At 53.4% G+C, this 17,059-nt stretch overlaps 1 protein-coding gene across 4 annotated transcripts in view; it reads right to left on the reverse strand.

Moving 5' to 3' along the window:
* Positions 1-17,059, reverse strand: part of ZFHX3 (zinc finger homeobox 3) — a 269,914-nt gene that overhangs the window by 143,290 nt on the left and 109,565 nt on the right. For 3 of the 4 annotated variants that reach the window (XM_058675107.1, XM_058675105.1, XM_058675106.1), the window contains exons 2-3: positions 7,231-10,154; positions 968-1,464 (exon numbers count right to left, since the gene is read on the reverse strand). In XM_058675107.1, the coding sequence (XP_058531090.1) occupies positions 968-1,464; positions 7,231-10,108 (3,375 nt within the window). In that variant the 5' untranslated portion in view covers positions 10,109-10,154. The remainder of the gene's footprint in view (positions 1-967; positions 1,465-7,230; positions 10,155-17,059) is intronic. The other variant, XM_058675108.1, reaches the window with a different exon arrangement.

Genomic DNA, 17,059 nt, shown 5'->3' on the forward strand with positions numbered 1-17,059 from the left:
CTGGGAAGATTTATGACGCTTCCTACCTGATGGTTCATACTAAAGCCATTAGGGGGTGATCAGAGAGAAAGGTGAGGCTCTAAGTCCAGCGAAAATCAATAGAAACGTCTGGAGCAATTCTGCCATGCGAGCAAAACGACTATTTACAGCATCCACTGCACCTCCTGCTCTGCTGCTGTCTACAGGGTTGAGAGGAGGGAAGACTTGGGATGGGAGGAGCGGGGCAGAGGGAAGCCGTAGAGGGCAGCATTTGGCCCAGTGGTGCAGACACAAGTGAGTGTGCCCACATGCCCCAGCAGAACAGCCCGGGTCTGACAGGTGTCTCTGGATCCCAGCTTCCTGCTCAGGTAGACCTTAGGAGGTGGCAGTGATAACTCCAGGAGCCAGCTTCCTGTCACCCACAGGGGAGACACTGGGACTGAGCTCCCCACGCCCCTTTCAGCCCTCCCAGCCCAGCGGTAATACAGTCATTGCAGAACAGTAGATGGGGGCAGAATTTTTTAAATCTCTCTACCTCTCAAATACCTAAGAAATAAAAGGAAGACAAGGAGGGAGCAGGAGGAAAAAGAAGCCAAGGATGAGGAAAGTTCAGGAAAAGGAAGGAAAAGATGAGAACAGGAAGAGAAAGGAAGAGAACTAACAGAGGAATGGAGGAAAAAAGAGTAGGACACGAGCCCCCCCATTTGCCTTGACTCCTCCCCCTGGCACAGACCACCTTCAAAGCCACAGTGTCAAGTGTCTGTCACCCACTGGAAGAACGAAGCTCCAAGAGGGCAAGGCTCTTTCTGCGTATCTCATGTGTGGATGCAGGTGCATGCCTGAACACGGAAGGCACTCAACAGACACCTGGCGGCTGAATAAAAACAAATAAAGGAATGACCTGGCCATGACAGACTGCCCATCCCTCCCCCATGTCCAGGTGCCTGAGGCAGGAAGAAGGCCTAGTTCCCAGGGAGCCGAGTCTTACCTTGTACAGCTTGAGGCTGGCCTCATGCCTGGAGTTGACCGTGTGCAGCCGCAGCTTCTCCAGGCTGTTGGTGTAGTAGTCACAGGCGTTGCACTTGAGGTGCACGGGGTTGCCAATGGCCACGCACTTGAGCCTCCACTCATTGGCCTTGCCACCCTCCTTGATGTGGGCAACCAGCTGGTATTTCTGTACGTGCTTGTCCGTCTTGCAGTGCAGCTGGAAGTTGGCCTTGAGCTGGGTGTTGTAGCGGCAGAGCTTGCACTGGTAAGAGTCTCCCATCACAGCCTTCCATTCGTCCTCTGAGAGGCTGCGTTCCACATTCATGTGTAGCCCCAGCATGTCCAGGTTGTCCGTCGTGAACTTGTTGCACACGGCGCACTGGAAGAGCTTCAGTGATGGGTCATTGGTCTGGATGAAGCTCTCTCCCAGGTTCATCAGCTCCTCCGACACCAGCTGTCCGCCCCCGAGCCGCATGTCTAGAGGGATCTCACCGCCCACTGCAGGGAAGCAGAGAGGAAGAATCAGAGGCCAGGCTCACAGCAGCCACAGCCAAGGTACCACCCCGGCCTCAGCCACCCTCAGCCCAGGTCCAAGCACCAAAGGATAACACAATGCAAGAGCTGGATGACGCTCTCTGGCTGGGGGACAGAAAACAAGTGCACTCGATGTGTCTGGAACTGCAAGTGTGCAATGTTTTAACCCATCCCCTCTACCATACTCAAGGTGGGTTAGACCCACACATCATTCACTGGGCACAGAATCGGAAACACCAGACCCCCCTAACTGGACAGGTTAGATACTAAGCTTGGCTGGGGAAGCCCAGTGGGATCCCAGATGTATCAGAAGTGGGGTGATCCCTCAGCACTTTTTCGCAATGACAAGGACATTCTGCAGTTGTCTTGTCCAACCAGGTGGCCACTGGTCACAGCTGGATAATGCAAAGCTGAAGTATGGCTGTTGCAGGCAAGGAATTGAGATGTTCATTTTGATTAGATTTAGAGGGTGGTTGTTTGGTGCTATGGTTAAGACGCTGCTTGGGAACCCACATCCCGTATCGGAGTGCCCGTGTTTCTGTCCTGCCCTCACTTCCAATCAGGTTTCAGCTAATGGACACGTTGGCAGGCAGCACTGGATGGTTCAAGTAGGTGGGTCCCTATTCACCCACAGTGAGTTTCAGGCTCTATAGCTCTGGCAATCCAGCACTCACTGTTGTAGGTTATTTGGGAAATGAACCAGTGTATGAAAGACCTTCCCCCTCCAAACCCCTCTCCCACACAAATAAAATGAAAATTTAAAAAAATATATATTTCAACAACTTAAATATAGACAGATATGACTGGCCAGTGGTTATGGTGTTGGCAAGAAGAGCTTTTAAGTCAGAACTTCAGGAATGACCTCCCTAATTCTCAACCCACCCTTTGGGGCAAAAACATCACCGTGTGACAATGCTGCCGGCCCTCCCAAGCCTTCCTCCTCATATATATGTAAGGAAGAAAAAACTAAGACATATACACACAAACAAAATTAAAAAAAAAAAAAGGAAAAGGAAATGACATGGGCAGTAAAGCAGGAGGGTCAGCTCACAGTCCAAGAAAGACCAGCTGCCCTCTCCTGCCCAGTGCTTTTTCAGCCCATCACTGTCCAACACAGATCGGGAACAGGATCCATTTCGCTGGCAATGTATTAATAGAACAAGATCTTATTTGCACCACGAGCAAGGCTTGGAGAGAGCAGCCGCCTTCCCTCCAGTCCCTCGAAGTCGTCACCCAGGAAGCTGAGCACTGGCTCAGTCCTTGCCCTGAGTACACACTGGAGCTGTTAGGTCAGCCTCTATCCACCCCCCACCACTTCACCATCATGTGGTTGGGCTGAGGCTATTTTGTTATTGTTGTTTTTAAAGATTCATTATTATTGGAAAGCCGGATATACAGAGAGGAGGAGAGACAGAGACGAAAATCTTCCGTCCGATGTTTTACTCCCCATGTGAGCCACAACGGGCCGGGTTGTGCCAATCCAAAGCCGGGAACCAGGAACCTCTTCCGGGTCTCCCACACGGGTGCAGGGTTCCAAAGCTTTGGGCCGTCCTCGACTGCTTTCCCAGGCCACAAGCAGGGAGCTGGATGGGAAGTGGAGCTGCCGAGATTAGAACCGGCGCCCATTTAGGATCCCGGTGCGTTCAAGGCGAGGACTTTAGCCGCTAGGCCACACCGCCGGGCCCGGGCTGAGGCTATTTTTAATGACTGATTAGAATTCAAATGAGTGGCTCATCAAAAAAGTTGTTCATTAAAAAAAAAAAAATCTGGTGTTCTTATTTATACCACACAAGGAAACTTAAGCGAAAGAGAGGGGGACAGATGCTACCAGCCCAACCACCTGCGCAGGGAGCCTGTGGACAGCTGTCGTCGCCTCAGTTCCAGAAACACTCCACATACACATCCCGGGAAGCTGGGGAAAACTCTGTCTTCCAGCATCTTCCCTGCTGAAGGAGCTGGAATGATGATGCTCTACTTTTAAGGACCACAGAGGGAGAGGGGGAGGGGCCTAGGGAGGAGTTCTATCCCCACTAACCGGCCCAAGGGGGCCAGGCAACCATCCCTGGACACCAGGTACTCACTTAAAGCAGGAACCAATGGAGAGAAGACGAGGAGCAAACACATATTCGTTTCTGAATCAACCACCTGCAGCATCAACCTTCCTCCCCTCTTTTAAACCTAACCTCCGCGCATCACAACGGAGCTCTAAAAAGAACCTGAGCTCTCATTTGCTGCCTGCCTGCATGAGAAGCTCGAAAAGTATGCAAACCAAGGAGAGGAAGTCTCCGTTTCCTTTCCCTGCTCACAAGACAAAATGCAAGCCAGACAGAAGCAGGGGAGCGTTGATGCAAGTCAGGAGGATTCCAAGAACTTCCCCTCACAGACACACACAAGGCTTAGAGTCCTTAGACACCGGCTCACAGACACATGGTATGGAGGTCTTATTTCTCAACTCAAGCCTCAGTTACCTAATTCCAAGGTCATTAGGAAGGTCTCGCTTGGACTCATCCATTTTCTACACTTTGTTCCACCCACATCATGCCTGCTCTACCCTCGATCTGTAGCCCGATTATTAGAAAACTTCCCGTTTCTCTCATTCTTAGAAACAAGTCTAGAATACAGAGGCCCAAGCTTGGTGTGCAACATTTGGACTGTGGGCATGCAAGAAGCCTTTCTCCCTACACATCCACTTTTCTTCCTACACGTCCATAAGGGTAGAACAGACTAATTCAGCCCCCAAGGCTGGGGGGAACCCCAGGACTTCACAGGCAGTTGAGAGGAGAGCAGCATTCACTAACGTCTTAGCAGATCTTTACTCTTGAGCCACATAGGAAAGGTCTGGGGAAAGAACCACGCCTTTACCACCAATGCACCAGATGATCCTACTGGGAATTTATACCCAGCATATGAATCCACCCACAAGTATATCCTGAGAAAGGCAGGTGGATTAAAAGACATGTTCTAGAATCTAAGATTCCAATGGTGAAAAAGATGTGTTCTGGAAGCAGAAAAGCTAGAAGTCTCCTGCAGGTGTTCTGGGCTGGCTGGTACCTGGGCAACAAGTGGATGTTTCCACAAGCAGCCCCTTTCTTGATGCTGTTTGGAGGGACAGTCTTAGGCCCTCCAATCTGATACCCTGCTGTCAAGCAGCAGTCAGAAACCAAAGTGGATCAGACCAAGTGGTGTCAACATCTCCTTACAGGACTCCAAAAAGGAGTTGCCACCAGCATCCATCCTCTTGGTCTCCTCTAGAAAAGTCACTGTTAGACCAACTTTGGTATTGATTTCACACAAACATTCCTCCTTGGAGAGGTCAAACAACCACAGCTGTCTGGGGGAGAAGGGCAGGAGGCCTACAGTCAATAAAGAAAAAGGCTGGGGCCGACGCGGTAGCCTAGCGGCTAAAGTCTCTGCCTTGTATGTGCCAGGATCCCATATAGGCACCGGTTCTAATTCCGGCAGTCCTGCTTCCCATCCAGCTTCCTGCTTATGGCCTAGGAAAGCAGTCCATGTGGGACACCCGGAGGAAGCTCCTAGATTTGGACCGGCTCAGCTCTGGCTGTTGCGGCTACTTGGGGAGTGCATCAGCAGACGGAAGATCTTCTCTGTATACCTGACTTTCCAATAAGTCTTAAAAAAAAAAAAAAAAAGAAAGAAACGAAAAAAAGAAAAAGGCTGTTTCCATCTGCTAATAAAATCAACTCAAATGAAGCCCTCTGGACACTTCCTGTCATCCTCACACCCATTTGCAGCTGCATGTGTTCAGATCCAACTCATCGCAACAGTTCAAGGCCAAGAAGACACAGGGTGCCAACGGCCTGTCTCTTGTGAGCTGTACAGTCTTCACGAGGCACAGCTCTGACCTGAGAAAGCAAGTGTGGCTCTTCTAGAACACAGGGATGCTCTCTTCCCTTCCCTCTGCAAGGCACAGAACAGTACCTGCTGCCCAACAGGTTCATTGACACTGGATGTCAAAGGCAAATAGGTTCTACTTCTCAATTCAACTCTGTTAGCTAACCTCAAGGTTCCTGATGAGAACCCATCCATCCTCTGCATCTCTGTTTCACCAACTTTAGCCTTGATCTGCCCCCGGATCTGTCACCAGAGTACAATACTCCCATTTCTGCCGCACTCCAGGATACAGGTGTCAAGCCCTTGGTGTGCAGGGTTCCAGCTGGTGGCACAAGACACCTTCTCCTTACATATCTATGATTGACCACTTAATGAAGTTTCTTCAAACTACATGTTCATGTAGGGCCAACAGGTGAATGCTTCAAAATGAAAACAAGATTAAAGTATCAGGGATTCCAATATAAACGCAGAGCAGGAAAAAAAAATTAAATACTTTGAAACGTAACTTATCAGCAAAAAGCAGCATCAAAACATTACACACATGAAGGCCTGAGGCTGGTGAGGGGTTACATGACTGCTGCCTGCCCACCAAGTACACCTAAACCACACCCAGAGGCAGGTACGTGCTCATACCCTGCTGCCAAGCTCATCTGCTCCCAGGTCAGTAATGAAACACCACTGACTTCTCCAGCTGTCACCCTGGTCCCCAAAAGGCTGACCAGCAGGGTCAGGGAACAGAGATTGGGCAGGGGCCCAGCTGAGACCCTAAGGGTCGGAACAGCAGTGGCACGCACTGGTCACAGCAGCTGCCAAGTTCACGATCCTGCCTATCCAGAGACTCTTCATTCTCAGTGAGAAGGAACTTCAAAAAGCTCATGGAAATGGGGAAATCACAGATGTTAATCTGAATGCAAAAAGCTATGAAACTCACACACAACTTTTGTTAACACCTGCATTTTCCACAAACTTTCTGAAGTGTCCTTCTATACACTGGCTCCTCTTCTCCACACATTAAGCCAACTGGCAGCTCTGGGTGGGTGGACAGAGACCACTCCGCATCACTAACGTGTACCATCTTCATGGCAACCAACCGTGAGCTCCATGAGCCAGGATCCAGCTGCTCTGAAAACCTTGCTTCCTTTGATAGACAATTTTACAGTTTATTCATTTCTCATCTATCACGACACTCAATACAATGTCCCCAGGGCAATTCAATTCCCAATTAAGTCCCAAGTACACTAATCACCAACAACTTATCCACCAGATAACAAATAAAACGAACGCAGTCTCTTACATTTACAGTCTTCGGGAATCCACAGGGAACTTTAGGAAATCTGGTCTGGGTGGCCCCCAGCTCGACATGGAACCAGCCCCTGGTTAGGTGAATTACACACACCATGGTCTCAGATTAATTACTCCTATGAAGATGACCACCCCTGGTTAAGTTTTCCATCTATAATTTCCTGTAAGTTTCGATCAATATTTAATGGAACCAGAAAGTTGGAAAGGATGATGATTTTTCAGATGGAGAAACAGAGGAGGAGGAAGTGGGTACAGAAAGCAAGGTGGACCATCCGCCCAACACCGGAGTGAACATTTCCATTTCAACCGTGGCCCTCTGTAGCCCACTACCATTCCCATCTTTGTTGTAACTGCGTAAAATCATCTATTGGCCCACAGATATAAGAGTTTGTGAGGTTCTTTGGGACAAGTTGGTAGGGGGTAGGGGGAAACTTGATTTCAAGATCTTCCAATTTACACAAAACAACTCAAAAAGACAAAAACTCACCACAGATCCAAAGAACCCACTCAGCCTGTTCTCCTACACACCCCTCCAACTACACACACACACACACACACACACACACACAGCCTCACCTAGAGCAGGTGTCATGGCAGCCATGGGCCCAGTGGGATCCAGCTGGAATCCACTCATCATGAACGGGGCATCGGAGGTGGCACTGTCCATCTTCAGGTTGGGCAGGTTCATGTTCTGGGCCAGGTAGTACTGGTAGAGCTCGGCCTCGGCGGGCGAGGGCAGGCTGCCCAGGCCCAGGTGCCGGTTGTGCTGGATCTGCGTCATGTTCTGCTGCAGCAGCATCATGTTGTGCATGTGCTTCTCGCTGGTCATGTGGATGCGCAGGTTCCTGGCCACGTTGGTCTCGTAGTCACACACCTCACAGCGCCAGGTGGGTTTGGTTTTTGGTTTGGTGGGCGAGGGGGCCCCACAGGAGCTGCTGATGTTGGCAGCGGCCGCTGCTGCAGCCGCAGCTGCGGCCGCCGCCCCGGCTGTGTGGCTGAACACCTGCTCGCCCCCTCCGTTCTGCAGGTTCTGCATGTTGTTGAGATGCTTGTCGGACTGCATATGAATACTGAGGTTGCCTTTGGTAGTTGTAGAGTAGTTACACACCTCGCAGCGGAAAGGCTTGTAACCACATGTGTAGCTCTCGCCTCGCGCCAGCCGGGGATGGGGCTGCCCGCTCTTACAGTAGACACAGGAGCCCCCTGGCTCGGGGTGCTTTTCCTTCATGTGTGCCTCCAGCGTCTGCTGGTACTTATAGTGCCAGTTGCACTTGGGGCACTTGAGTGTCTTACACGAGTTACGAGAATGCATCATGGTCATGTGGCCACCCAGCGAGCGGGAGGAGCCCAGGACCGTGTCACACTTGGGGCATTCCACACCGCTCCCCGAGGGGCACTCCCCGACCCCGAGCTCGCAGAGGGAGCCAGCGTGCTGGTGATGGGGGGCAAAGCCCCCATCCTCGCCCTCTGTGCTCTCATTTGGTTCTGGTGCTGTGGCATTGTCTTTATTGGCACTTTCGTCAGCGAAGTCCAGCCTCCTGCCGCCCTCTGCCACATTGGCCCTGACGCCCTCACTGTTAAAGCTTAAACGATTCCTCCTGTTCGCACCATCAAAGACAACAAAGGAAGAAGCAGAATTAGAACTAGTAGAAGCCGTGCCCCTCGACAGGGTCTGGAGCACGTTAGGCATTAGGGGGGAGTTAGAAATGCTTTGGTTTGAGAGAGCGAGGTCCTTTTTGCTGCTACCACCTGCCGCGGCTCCAGACTCCTCGTGGGGCCTGTCCTCCAGCTCATCGTCCAACTCGCTTGGAAACAGTCCTTTGCAACCCTCCTCATCCTCCTCTTCCTCCTCTTCCTCTTCCTCCTCTTCCTCCTCTTCTTCCTCCGCCTCTTCCTCCTCCTCCTCCTCGGCCTCCTCCTCGGCCTGCTCTGCCTTCTCGGAGAAGCAATCCGCGTCAGCTGCGTCTTGCTTCTCCCCTTCGGCTGCCCCGGAGTCCTTGCTCTCTGAGGATTTGGTAGGACTGGAAGCCAGAGGCCCCAGGGGGACTGAGGTAATGGGGGTCTTCAGGACCGAGCTGGTGAGCCCGCCAAGGTTCAAGAGGGTGCCGGGGTTCAAGAGGCCGGCCTGGGGCTGCTCTGGGCTGCCAGTGGGGGCAGCGGCAGGCGTGGCGGTGCCAGGGGCCGGGAGGGCCTCCTCCCCTTCCATGCGAATGCCACTGAATTTACCATAGAAACTGTGTCCGGGGCCTATGAGGTTAGCTGTGGAAACTAAGGGGTGTTGAAAGTTTTTGTTTTTTGGTTCCAGAAAACTTACGAGGGGCTCCTTGTCTTTGCCGATCCCTTGGATGATGGCGGAGATGTTCTTATTGCTAAGAATCTTCCGCTCGTCTTCGCTCAGGGTCATGCGGTGGTCGTGCACCGCGTGGGTGACAAACGAACGGACGTACCCGAAGGAGAGCTTGCACAGGAAGCACATGAGGATGGGCTTCCTCTTGCCGTAGAGCACGAAGCCGTCGAACTTGGACAGGTCCACATTGTTGGGGACATCTTTGGATACGCAGGAGCTCTTGGCGGAGCCGTCGCTGTTCAGGTAATCCTTGTTGCTTTTGTGTCGCACGTCGAAAACGCGGAAGCTGTGCAGGACGGGGCTGAGCCCCGCCAGGGCTGAGGTATTCGGGAACGCTGGGTCTGGGCCCTCAAACCATTTCCCGAAGGATGAGGCTATGTGGAAAGTGTTGATGATCTGCGGGTACACGGGGGCGGCGGCGGGGGCGGTGGCACACGAAGACGGCGGCTCCCCGGGCTTGCCCCCCGCCCCGGGCAGCGAGTTCAGGAAAAGCGACGGCGGTGGCGGTGACGACGCCGAGCCCCCCGACGAGGACGATGCTGCCACCGCAGGTAAGGGCCCGCTGCCGCCCCCCGCGCCCCCACCGCCGCCGCCCGCCGCCAAGGCGCCCATGCCCGGGGCCAGCTGGCTCAGGCTCTCCACAATGTAGGCCGAGCCGTCGGGCTGGTACACGATCTCCCCCGCCAGGTTCTCCACGTCGCTCTCCTCCTCGCCCTCCTCGCTGGTGTCGCTGGCACTCTCCTCGCGCAGGGGCGCGGCCGTGGGCCGTGCGCTGGGGCAGTGGTGCTCCATGTAGGTCTGCAAGCTGCTGAAGGAGGCCGAGCACTCGCTGCAGCTGACCTCCGTGCTGGCGGGCTCGGCGGTGGCGGCGGCAGCGGCGGCGGCAGCAGCGACGGGAGGCCCGGTCGGGCCAGCGCTGTCCGCCAGGTGCTCAGGGAAGGGGGCCCTCAGGCCGTCCAAGGGCCCGTGGCTGTCGCCCGCGGGCTGCTCCATGCTACCGGGTTTGTCGGGGAGGTGGGCGCTGTGGAGTTCAGTCCATTGCTGGTGCGGAGGGATCCCGCACCCATTGTCCTTCCCCGAGACGACGGGCGAGTCACAGCCTTCCATGGTAAGGCCTGCGTGGAGTTTTCATTGCACCCAGTACGGATCGGACCTGAAGAGCGGAGGCAAGGGTGGGGAGGAGGGAGAGAGGGGAAAAGAAGAGAGAAAGAGAGAGAGAGAGAAAGGAAAGAGGTTAGGAGGGCCGAGGCTCAGGTCCCGCCCGCAGGCGCGCGCACGCACAGCAGAGCCCTCTGTCCACACCCACAACACAAAAAGCTACACGGCATGAGAGTGGCCACAGCGACGGCACCCCACAGCATGTGGAGGGCAAACAAGTGGGCGGCACCACCCATGGGCATTCAGGTGTTGGGGGTCGGGGTGCCGGATCACGGCCTGCGGTTAGAGTGGGGCAGAGGCAGGAGCAGGCCTGTCTGACTTCACACCAGCGTCCAGCCCTGTCCTGGTTCATCCAGGCTTTGAGTGGGTGCCCGATGGCCGGGTCTCCTGCTCACCGGAAACAGGCCACACCTGCCTCACGTAGACAGCCAAGATGCCATTCCAGTGCCAACACACTTCATAAGGCCCACCCAGGGGCTGTTTTACTGCCTCTAGACAAGGCCAGTCCGGCTTGAGAAGTTCCTAGACTGGCCCTGGCTGCAAACCTGCGCTCCGGCACTGAGGCACATCAGGCCCATTTTCCAAGCAGTCAAACCAAGGGGGTCCTGTCACTGCCCTGATCACTACCAAGTAACAGAGAAGACAGGTCCCTCAACTCCCCATCCTTCCACCCCATCTGTGATGAGGCAAGCCTGACTGAACACCAAGGCAGGGACCAGGAACTAGATGTATCCAGGAAGAACCGAGGGGACCAGGGGGCCCAGCTGCCCCGTGGTGGGGAGGGGAGCCCCTTCACCACACACTTACTGGCTTCTGTCATCAAGGATCTCAGCAACGAGCTGAGCCAAGAGGGCAGCTGGGCTGGGCAAGCCACCAGCCCCACACCTCCTTCTGAATTAGCTGCTGTCCAAGCAGCTATCATTCAGCGCTGGGGCTTTTCCATTTCCAACTCCAAAACGCTGCATAACTGAGTTTGCCCTCAGAGACGCCATGTCCCGCAGGAGGGCAGCCCATGATCACAGGCCCTGCCGCGCACCCCCCTCCCCCACCCACCACACCTCCTCCCCCACCCACCACCCTTCCTGCCCTGTTCCCACTTTGCCATTTCATTCACACGAGCTGAGGAAGTCTTCCCGGCTTGGTTCTATCTCCTCCCCCAATAACACGTCTGCTTTTTTCCCCCCAACATCTTGATTCTTGACTGCACAGTAAGCCAACAGCTCCCCCTCGGGAAAAGACAGGGAAGGCAGGTTAACCCTAAGTCTTAGGAGAAACCACTTCTTAGAAAGCTGTGTCCTGATCTCGTGAAAATCCCAGTGCACAACCACCCACAGCCCCCATGGCTCAGGCTGCAAGCTCAGAACCGCATGGGGGCCTCGGAGAAGACAGATGACGACCTGAAGCCATGGACTTCCTGCAAGGCTTGGTGGGAGGGGGATGCATGCAGGTGAGAAAACAGAGAGGCTCTTTCCGAAGAATGCTGCTGATTGGCTGGCCCACCTGTGATTGACAGCTTGAGCCAAAAAGGTTGGCAGGCCTGAAGGGGTGGGAGGGTTAACAGTCCGATTGTAAAATCAATGTCATAAATGCTTGGTAAGTTACAGGAACATGCGGGAAGGGGAGGCCACGATTGATAAAGGAGAACGGCTTTGATGCTGCACCAGGGACTTGTTTATCGACAGCAAAGCCAATCTCCTCTCCAGCCTGGGCCGGGCCAGAGAAACCTGCAAGCGTTTACCAATTAATTGGTGGGCTTTTCCTGCTCCGCTCTCTTTCTCCTCCTCCACAAGCTGTCCCGATCTGCTCCGTTTGATTTCTAATCTGAAACAGGAGATGTCAACAAAGGGGGCACTGGAACCATCTCTGAGAGGCACACAACCCCAAGCTGTGGACCACAGGGTTTCACTCACCCAACGGCAACAGCCCATTAGCATTCACGTGGGAGGGGTGCGGTGTGGCACAGGAGGCTATAGCCACTGCTAGGGACACGCCCATCCCATACCTGACGCCCCGGTTCAAGTTCCAGCTTCTGATCCAGCTTCCTGCTGACATGCCTAGACAGCAGCAGACAACGCCTCAAAGTGTGGAACTGGGAGGCCTGGATGGCATTCTGGACTCCTGGCTTCAGCCTGGCCCAGCCCTGGCAGTGGAAGACATCTGGGGAATGAACTAGCAAATGGAAGGAAGCTCCCTTCATATCTCTATCATTCTGTCTTTCAAATAAACAGATCAATCTTTTGAGGGAAGGAAAAAAAAAAGTTGGGGGAGAGGAGAAGCGCCAGTTTCCAACGCGGATCCCACTTTAAAGATACCCAAGCTGGGCTCAGCAGCGTGGCCTAGTGGCTAAGGTCCTCGCCTTGATCCCATATGGCCGCTGGTTCTAATCCCGGCAGCTCCACTTCCTCTCTCTCTCTCCTCCTCTCAGTGTATCTGACTTTGTAATGGAAATAAAATAAATCTTAAAAAAAAAAAAAGATACCCAAGCTGTCTGCTCTGCACTTTTGGCCACGCAAAGTGTGGTTCTCAGCCTACTGGCTGGTCCTCATTAGGAGCTGGTGAAAAATGCATACACTTGGGGCTGGCATGATCAACTGGGTAATCCTCTACCTGCAAGCACCAGTATCCCAAATGGGTGTTGGTTTGCGTCCCAGCTGCCCCATTTCTCATGCAGCCCCTGCTCATGGCCTAGGAAGGCAGTGGAGAATAGCCCGAGTTCTTGGCACCCTAAACCCATATGGGAGATCCAGAAGAAGCTGCTGGGTTCCGGATGGCTCAGCCCCAGTTGCTGCGGACATTTGAACAGTGACCCAGTCTGTCCCTCCTTCTCTCTGTATATCTGCCTTTAGAATAAAAACAAATAAAGCCTAAAAACAGGAAAGTACACACTCCGCTCACCCCACACCTCCTGCCATCGGCACTGGCACCTGCACTCCATTCCCAGGCAGCTGGCATTCATGGGCGAGCTCCTCTCTGCCCGCAGATACTGGACTCACCCAGGCATAGAACCTGGACCGCCAGGCAACAGGAGCAGGCTGCTGCTCACCTGTGTGCCTGCTAGGTACACGGATCAGGATGGAGCGGGCAGGGACAGAGAGAAATCTCTCTCCACCAGTCCAACTGTGCAGCTCAAGGACCTCAGGGCATCCGCCACTCTCCCACCCACCCAGCGGGCAGGCGGGCCGTCACTCTTGCTCTGTTTATCAGCCAGTCAATAAGAAAAAGGTAGTTCTTACTTAAGGAGGCAGAAGTCAACTCGGCAGGTCGATCAGCACTCTGTCTGTAAACATGGTTTCCCGTAAAATCAATGATCTTCAGTTACAGAGGGCAGCCTGGGAAGTGAAGGGGTCCCTGCGCTTTCACCGGCAGCCCCGCCACCGTCCATGCACGCCTGCACCCCATCAGGCGCCCTTAGGGCTCTGTACCCCATCTCTGCTCTGCACGCATCAGTCCAAGGCCAGCCCACTCACACTCCCTCACCCCTTGCCACAGGCCACTTCTCTTCCAGCGATCACGCCTCCAAATCTCCCAGTGAAATATTCAAGAACCCCACCACTGCACTTTACAGTGTGCGTGTTTCCAGAACTCCACAGACATTTTTTATTTGAAAGGGAAAAGCCAGAGACATACACAGACAGGGGGTCAGATTCAGAGCGCAATCCCATCGGCTGGTTCGTTCCCCAGCTGCCTGCCACAGCTGCAGCAGGGCAGGGCTGGGGAGGGCCAAGCCAAAGCCACAAGCCAGACACGTGGGAGGCAGGGACCCAGCCACTCGAGTCTTCACTGAAGCTTCCCAGGCAGTCAGGATGCGAACTCGGGCACTCTAATATGAGCTGTATGAACAGCGAGGGCAAACAGCTTCCTTTCAGGTACATTTACGTTTTTAATAACATCTATTTACATGTTTATTTGAAAGTCAGAGTTAAGGGGGCAAGACAGAGACCTTCCCTCTTCTGGTTAGCGACCCACATGGCTCCCACAGCCGGAACTGTGCCAGTCTGAAGGCAGAAGCTTCATGTGGGTCTCCCACCTGGGTGACGGGGCCCAAACACTTGGGCTATCTTCGGCTGCTTTTCCCAGGCCAGGAGCAGGGAGCTAGATTGGAAGTGGAGTGGCCAGGAGGTGAACAGGAGATCATGTGGGATGTGGACCTCACAGGCGGTAGCTTGGCCCACTGTACCACAACATCGCTCCGAGCCCTCAGGTAGACTTTAACAGATGCACCTCTCCAACAAGACAGTTATGGGAGCATGTACAAAGTCCTGGGTAAAACCTGCATGTCGTCCCCTGCCCTCACTCTGCTTAGCTGCTAAACTTGAGACAGAATCAGGTACCAAAAAGTTCCAGCAGCTTCAACAAGGACTCCTCAACTGCCTGCCCTCCCAGGTTTCAGATCTCACCCTGCAATGATTACAATGCCAAACCGCTGCCAGGCTGCCCTGCAGCTCTGCACCCCGCAGGCGCGGTTCTCCTTAACTCAGAGGGTGTGCCCTGACCCTGGCAGCACCTTGGTCTAGGGAGACAGGGCTGGGTAAGATGCAACAGTTAACCGAGAGGCTGTGGGGAAGAGGGCGCTGTGAGGAGAGAGGGGAGGGGGCTTGGGCTCCCAGAGAATTAAACATGAACAGTCGCACTGTGTAATTTTAAATTGTTAATTAGCACAGGGTTAATTAGGCGGTCCTTTCACAAGAGGCTGTTTGGCAGAAAACCAAGATGGGAAACAAAGGGGAAGGAAAGAAAAACAAAGAGAGAATAGAGACAGCAAAGCTGTCGCCTCCATGAATAACCCATGTGCGGCATCACCCAGACGTCAGCACAGACGAGGGGCCGCTTTCTTTGGGGACTCCGCCACGTGCATGGAGAGGTGGTGAGTGCCGCCTCCCTGCGGGCACCAGGGACACACATGTGGGTGGGCATTAATGTCCAGTTGTTAACATGCTGCTCGGGCCACCTGCCTGGGTTCCCGTCCTGGCTGCACTCCCACTCCCAGCTTCCTGCTGATGTACATCCCCAGGGGCAGGCAGCAGGTGACAGCTTTGCCACCCACATGGGAGATGAGATGTTGCAGGTTTGACCTGGCCCAGCTCTGGCTGCTGTAGACATTCAGCGAATGAACCAGCAGATCCAAGTTCTCTGTCTCTCCTACCTCATCAGCAAATTAAAATATATAGATAAATCTTAATGTGCATGCCCTTTGCCTCAGGAATCCCCCCCCCCTTCATTCCAGGAATTGGTCCTGAGGAAACAAGGGATGCATGGTGATGTGTGATTCTCCATGACGAGAGAAGCTGGAGATAATCCAGCTAACACAGAGACTCTAAACAAGCGACAGGGCAAGGAGCTCCCCATGATGTTATGGGAAAAAATGCTTTAAAGAAGCTACTTTCAGGCATGGAAAGACGCCTAGATGATGGTAAATGAACAAGGCATCCATAGGCAAGCACACAAAAATACAAGAGATTTAGATGAAGGTTTTTGCAGTGACAGTTTCTAGGGCATGCAGTGAAAGGTGTCATCGTGTCCTTCTGTCTGCTTTCATTTCCCAGAGTTTCAGAATGGAAACCTTCAAGGTGGAGGCCACTACTTGGGGGGATGTGCTGAGTTAAGATCTCTGGATGTGGCAGGACTCTGATCCTCCTAGCTGTTCCAGGAAATGGATGCTACTGCCATCCCCATTTCAAAGATGGGAAAACTGAGGTTGCTCAAGGTAGCACATCAGAGAAGTTAGCTCTGAGGGTCTGTGCTGAGTCACTAGATTCATCTTTTCCTTAGCATCTGTTCCTTAGACATAATGGCAGAAGGTCCCTCCATCCAAGATGCCCATTCACTCTACGGACCTAGGGTGTGTCCAAGGGTTAGGACTGCTATACGAAGAGCCATGCCAGATACAGTTTCCTTGCTTGGGAATGATGGGGACAGAGTCCCAAGCAGAATTCGCTTTGCTACCTGCAGACAGGTGAGAAGGGTTGGGTGGATCGGGCAGTTGGTTTCAAAGAAATGGAACAGGGGCTCAGGATCTTCTTTTTCAGTGGGAAGAAATGTAGATGCTGGAAGCCACAGATCAGAAAACGTGTGTACAAGGCATCAGTGATAACCAGATTTCAGCTTTCATTCTTGAGCGGAACAAAGACAGCAAACCTAAGTCAGAGCATGGTGTACGCACATCACTGTGGATACAGCGCAGGCCCCAGGGGGGAAGGGCGAGCTGGCTACCATATACCCAAGGAGGTCTGCAAGGGATTCAGCAGCCACCGGAAGAGTGTTGGGGACAAAGCTGTAAGTACTGTCAGAAAACACATAAAAGAAACCAGCTCATAGGGCCTGGCGCCGTGGCCTAGTGGCTAGAGTCCTCACTTTGAACACACCGGGATCCTATATGGGCGCCGGTTCTAATCCCAGCAGCCCCACTTCCCATCCAGCTCCCTGCTTGTGGCCTGGGAAAGCAGTCGAGGATGGGCCAAAGCCTTGGGACCCTGCACCCACGTAGGAGACCTGGAAGAGCTCCTGGCTCCTGGCTTTGGATCGGCACAGCACCAGCCACTGTGGTCTAGCCATTGCGGTCACTTCCAGAGTGAATCATCGGATGGAAGATATTTCTCTGTCTCTCCTCATCTCTCTATATATCTGACTTTGCAATAAAAATAAATAAATCTTTAAAAAAAAAAAAAAGAATCCAGCTCATGGCCTCACACAGAAGGCTTGATCTGAGGAATGCAGCAAAGGCTACTTTTTATTTCAGCAAGGTATCCCAAAAGGTATCCTGTCTTTATAGCCAGAAAAGCAACATGTCCTTCAGACAGCAAAATCCACCTGCCAGCTGTAAGCTGGCCAATGCCATGACCCAGAGTGGCAGTTCAGAAGCCAGGGTGTCTGCTGACACGCCACAAGACTCTGTCCTGCTTG

The sequence above is a fragment of the Ochotona princeps genome, chromosome 16 (genome assembly GCF_030435755.1).
Source record: "Ochotona princeps isolate mOchPri1 chromosome 16, mOchPri1.hap1, whole genome shotgun sequence".
NCBI lineage: Eukaryota > Metazoa > Chordata > Mammalia > Lagomorpha > Ochotonidae > Ochotona > Ochotona princeps.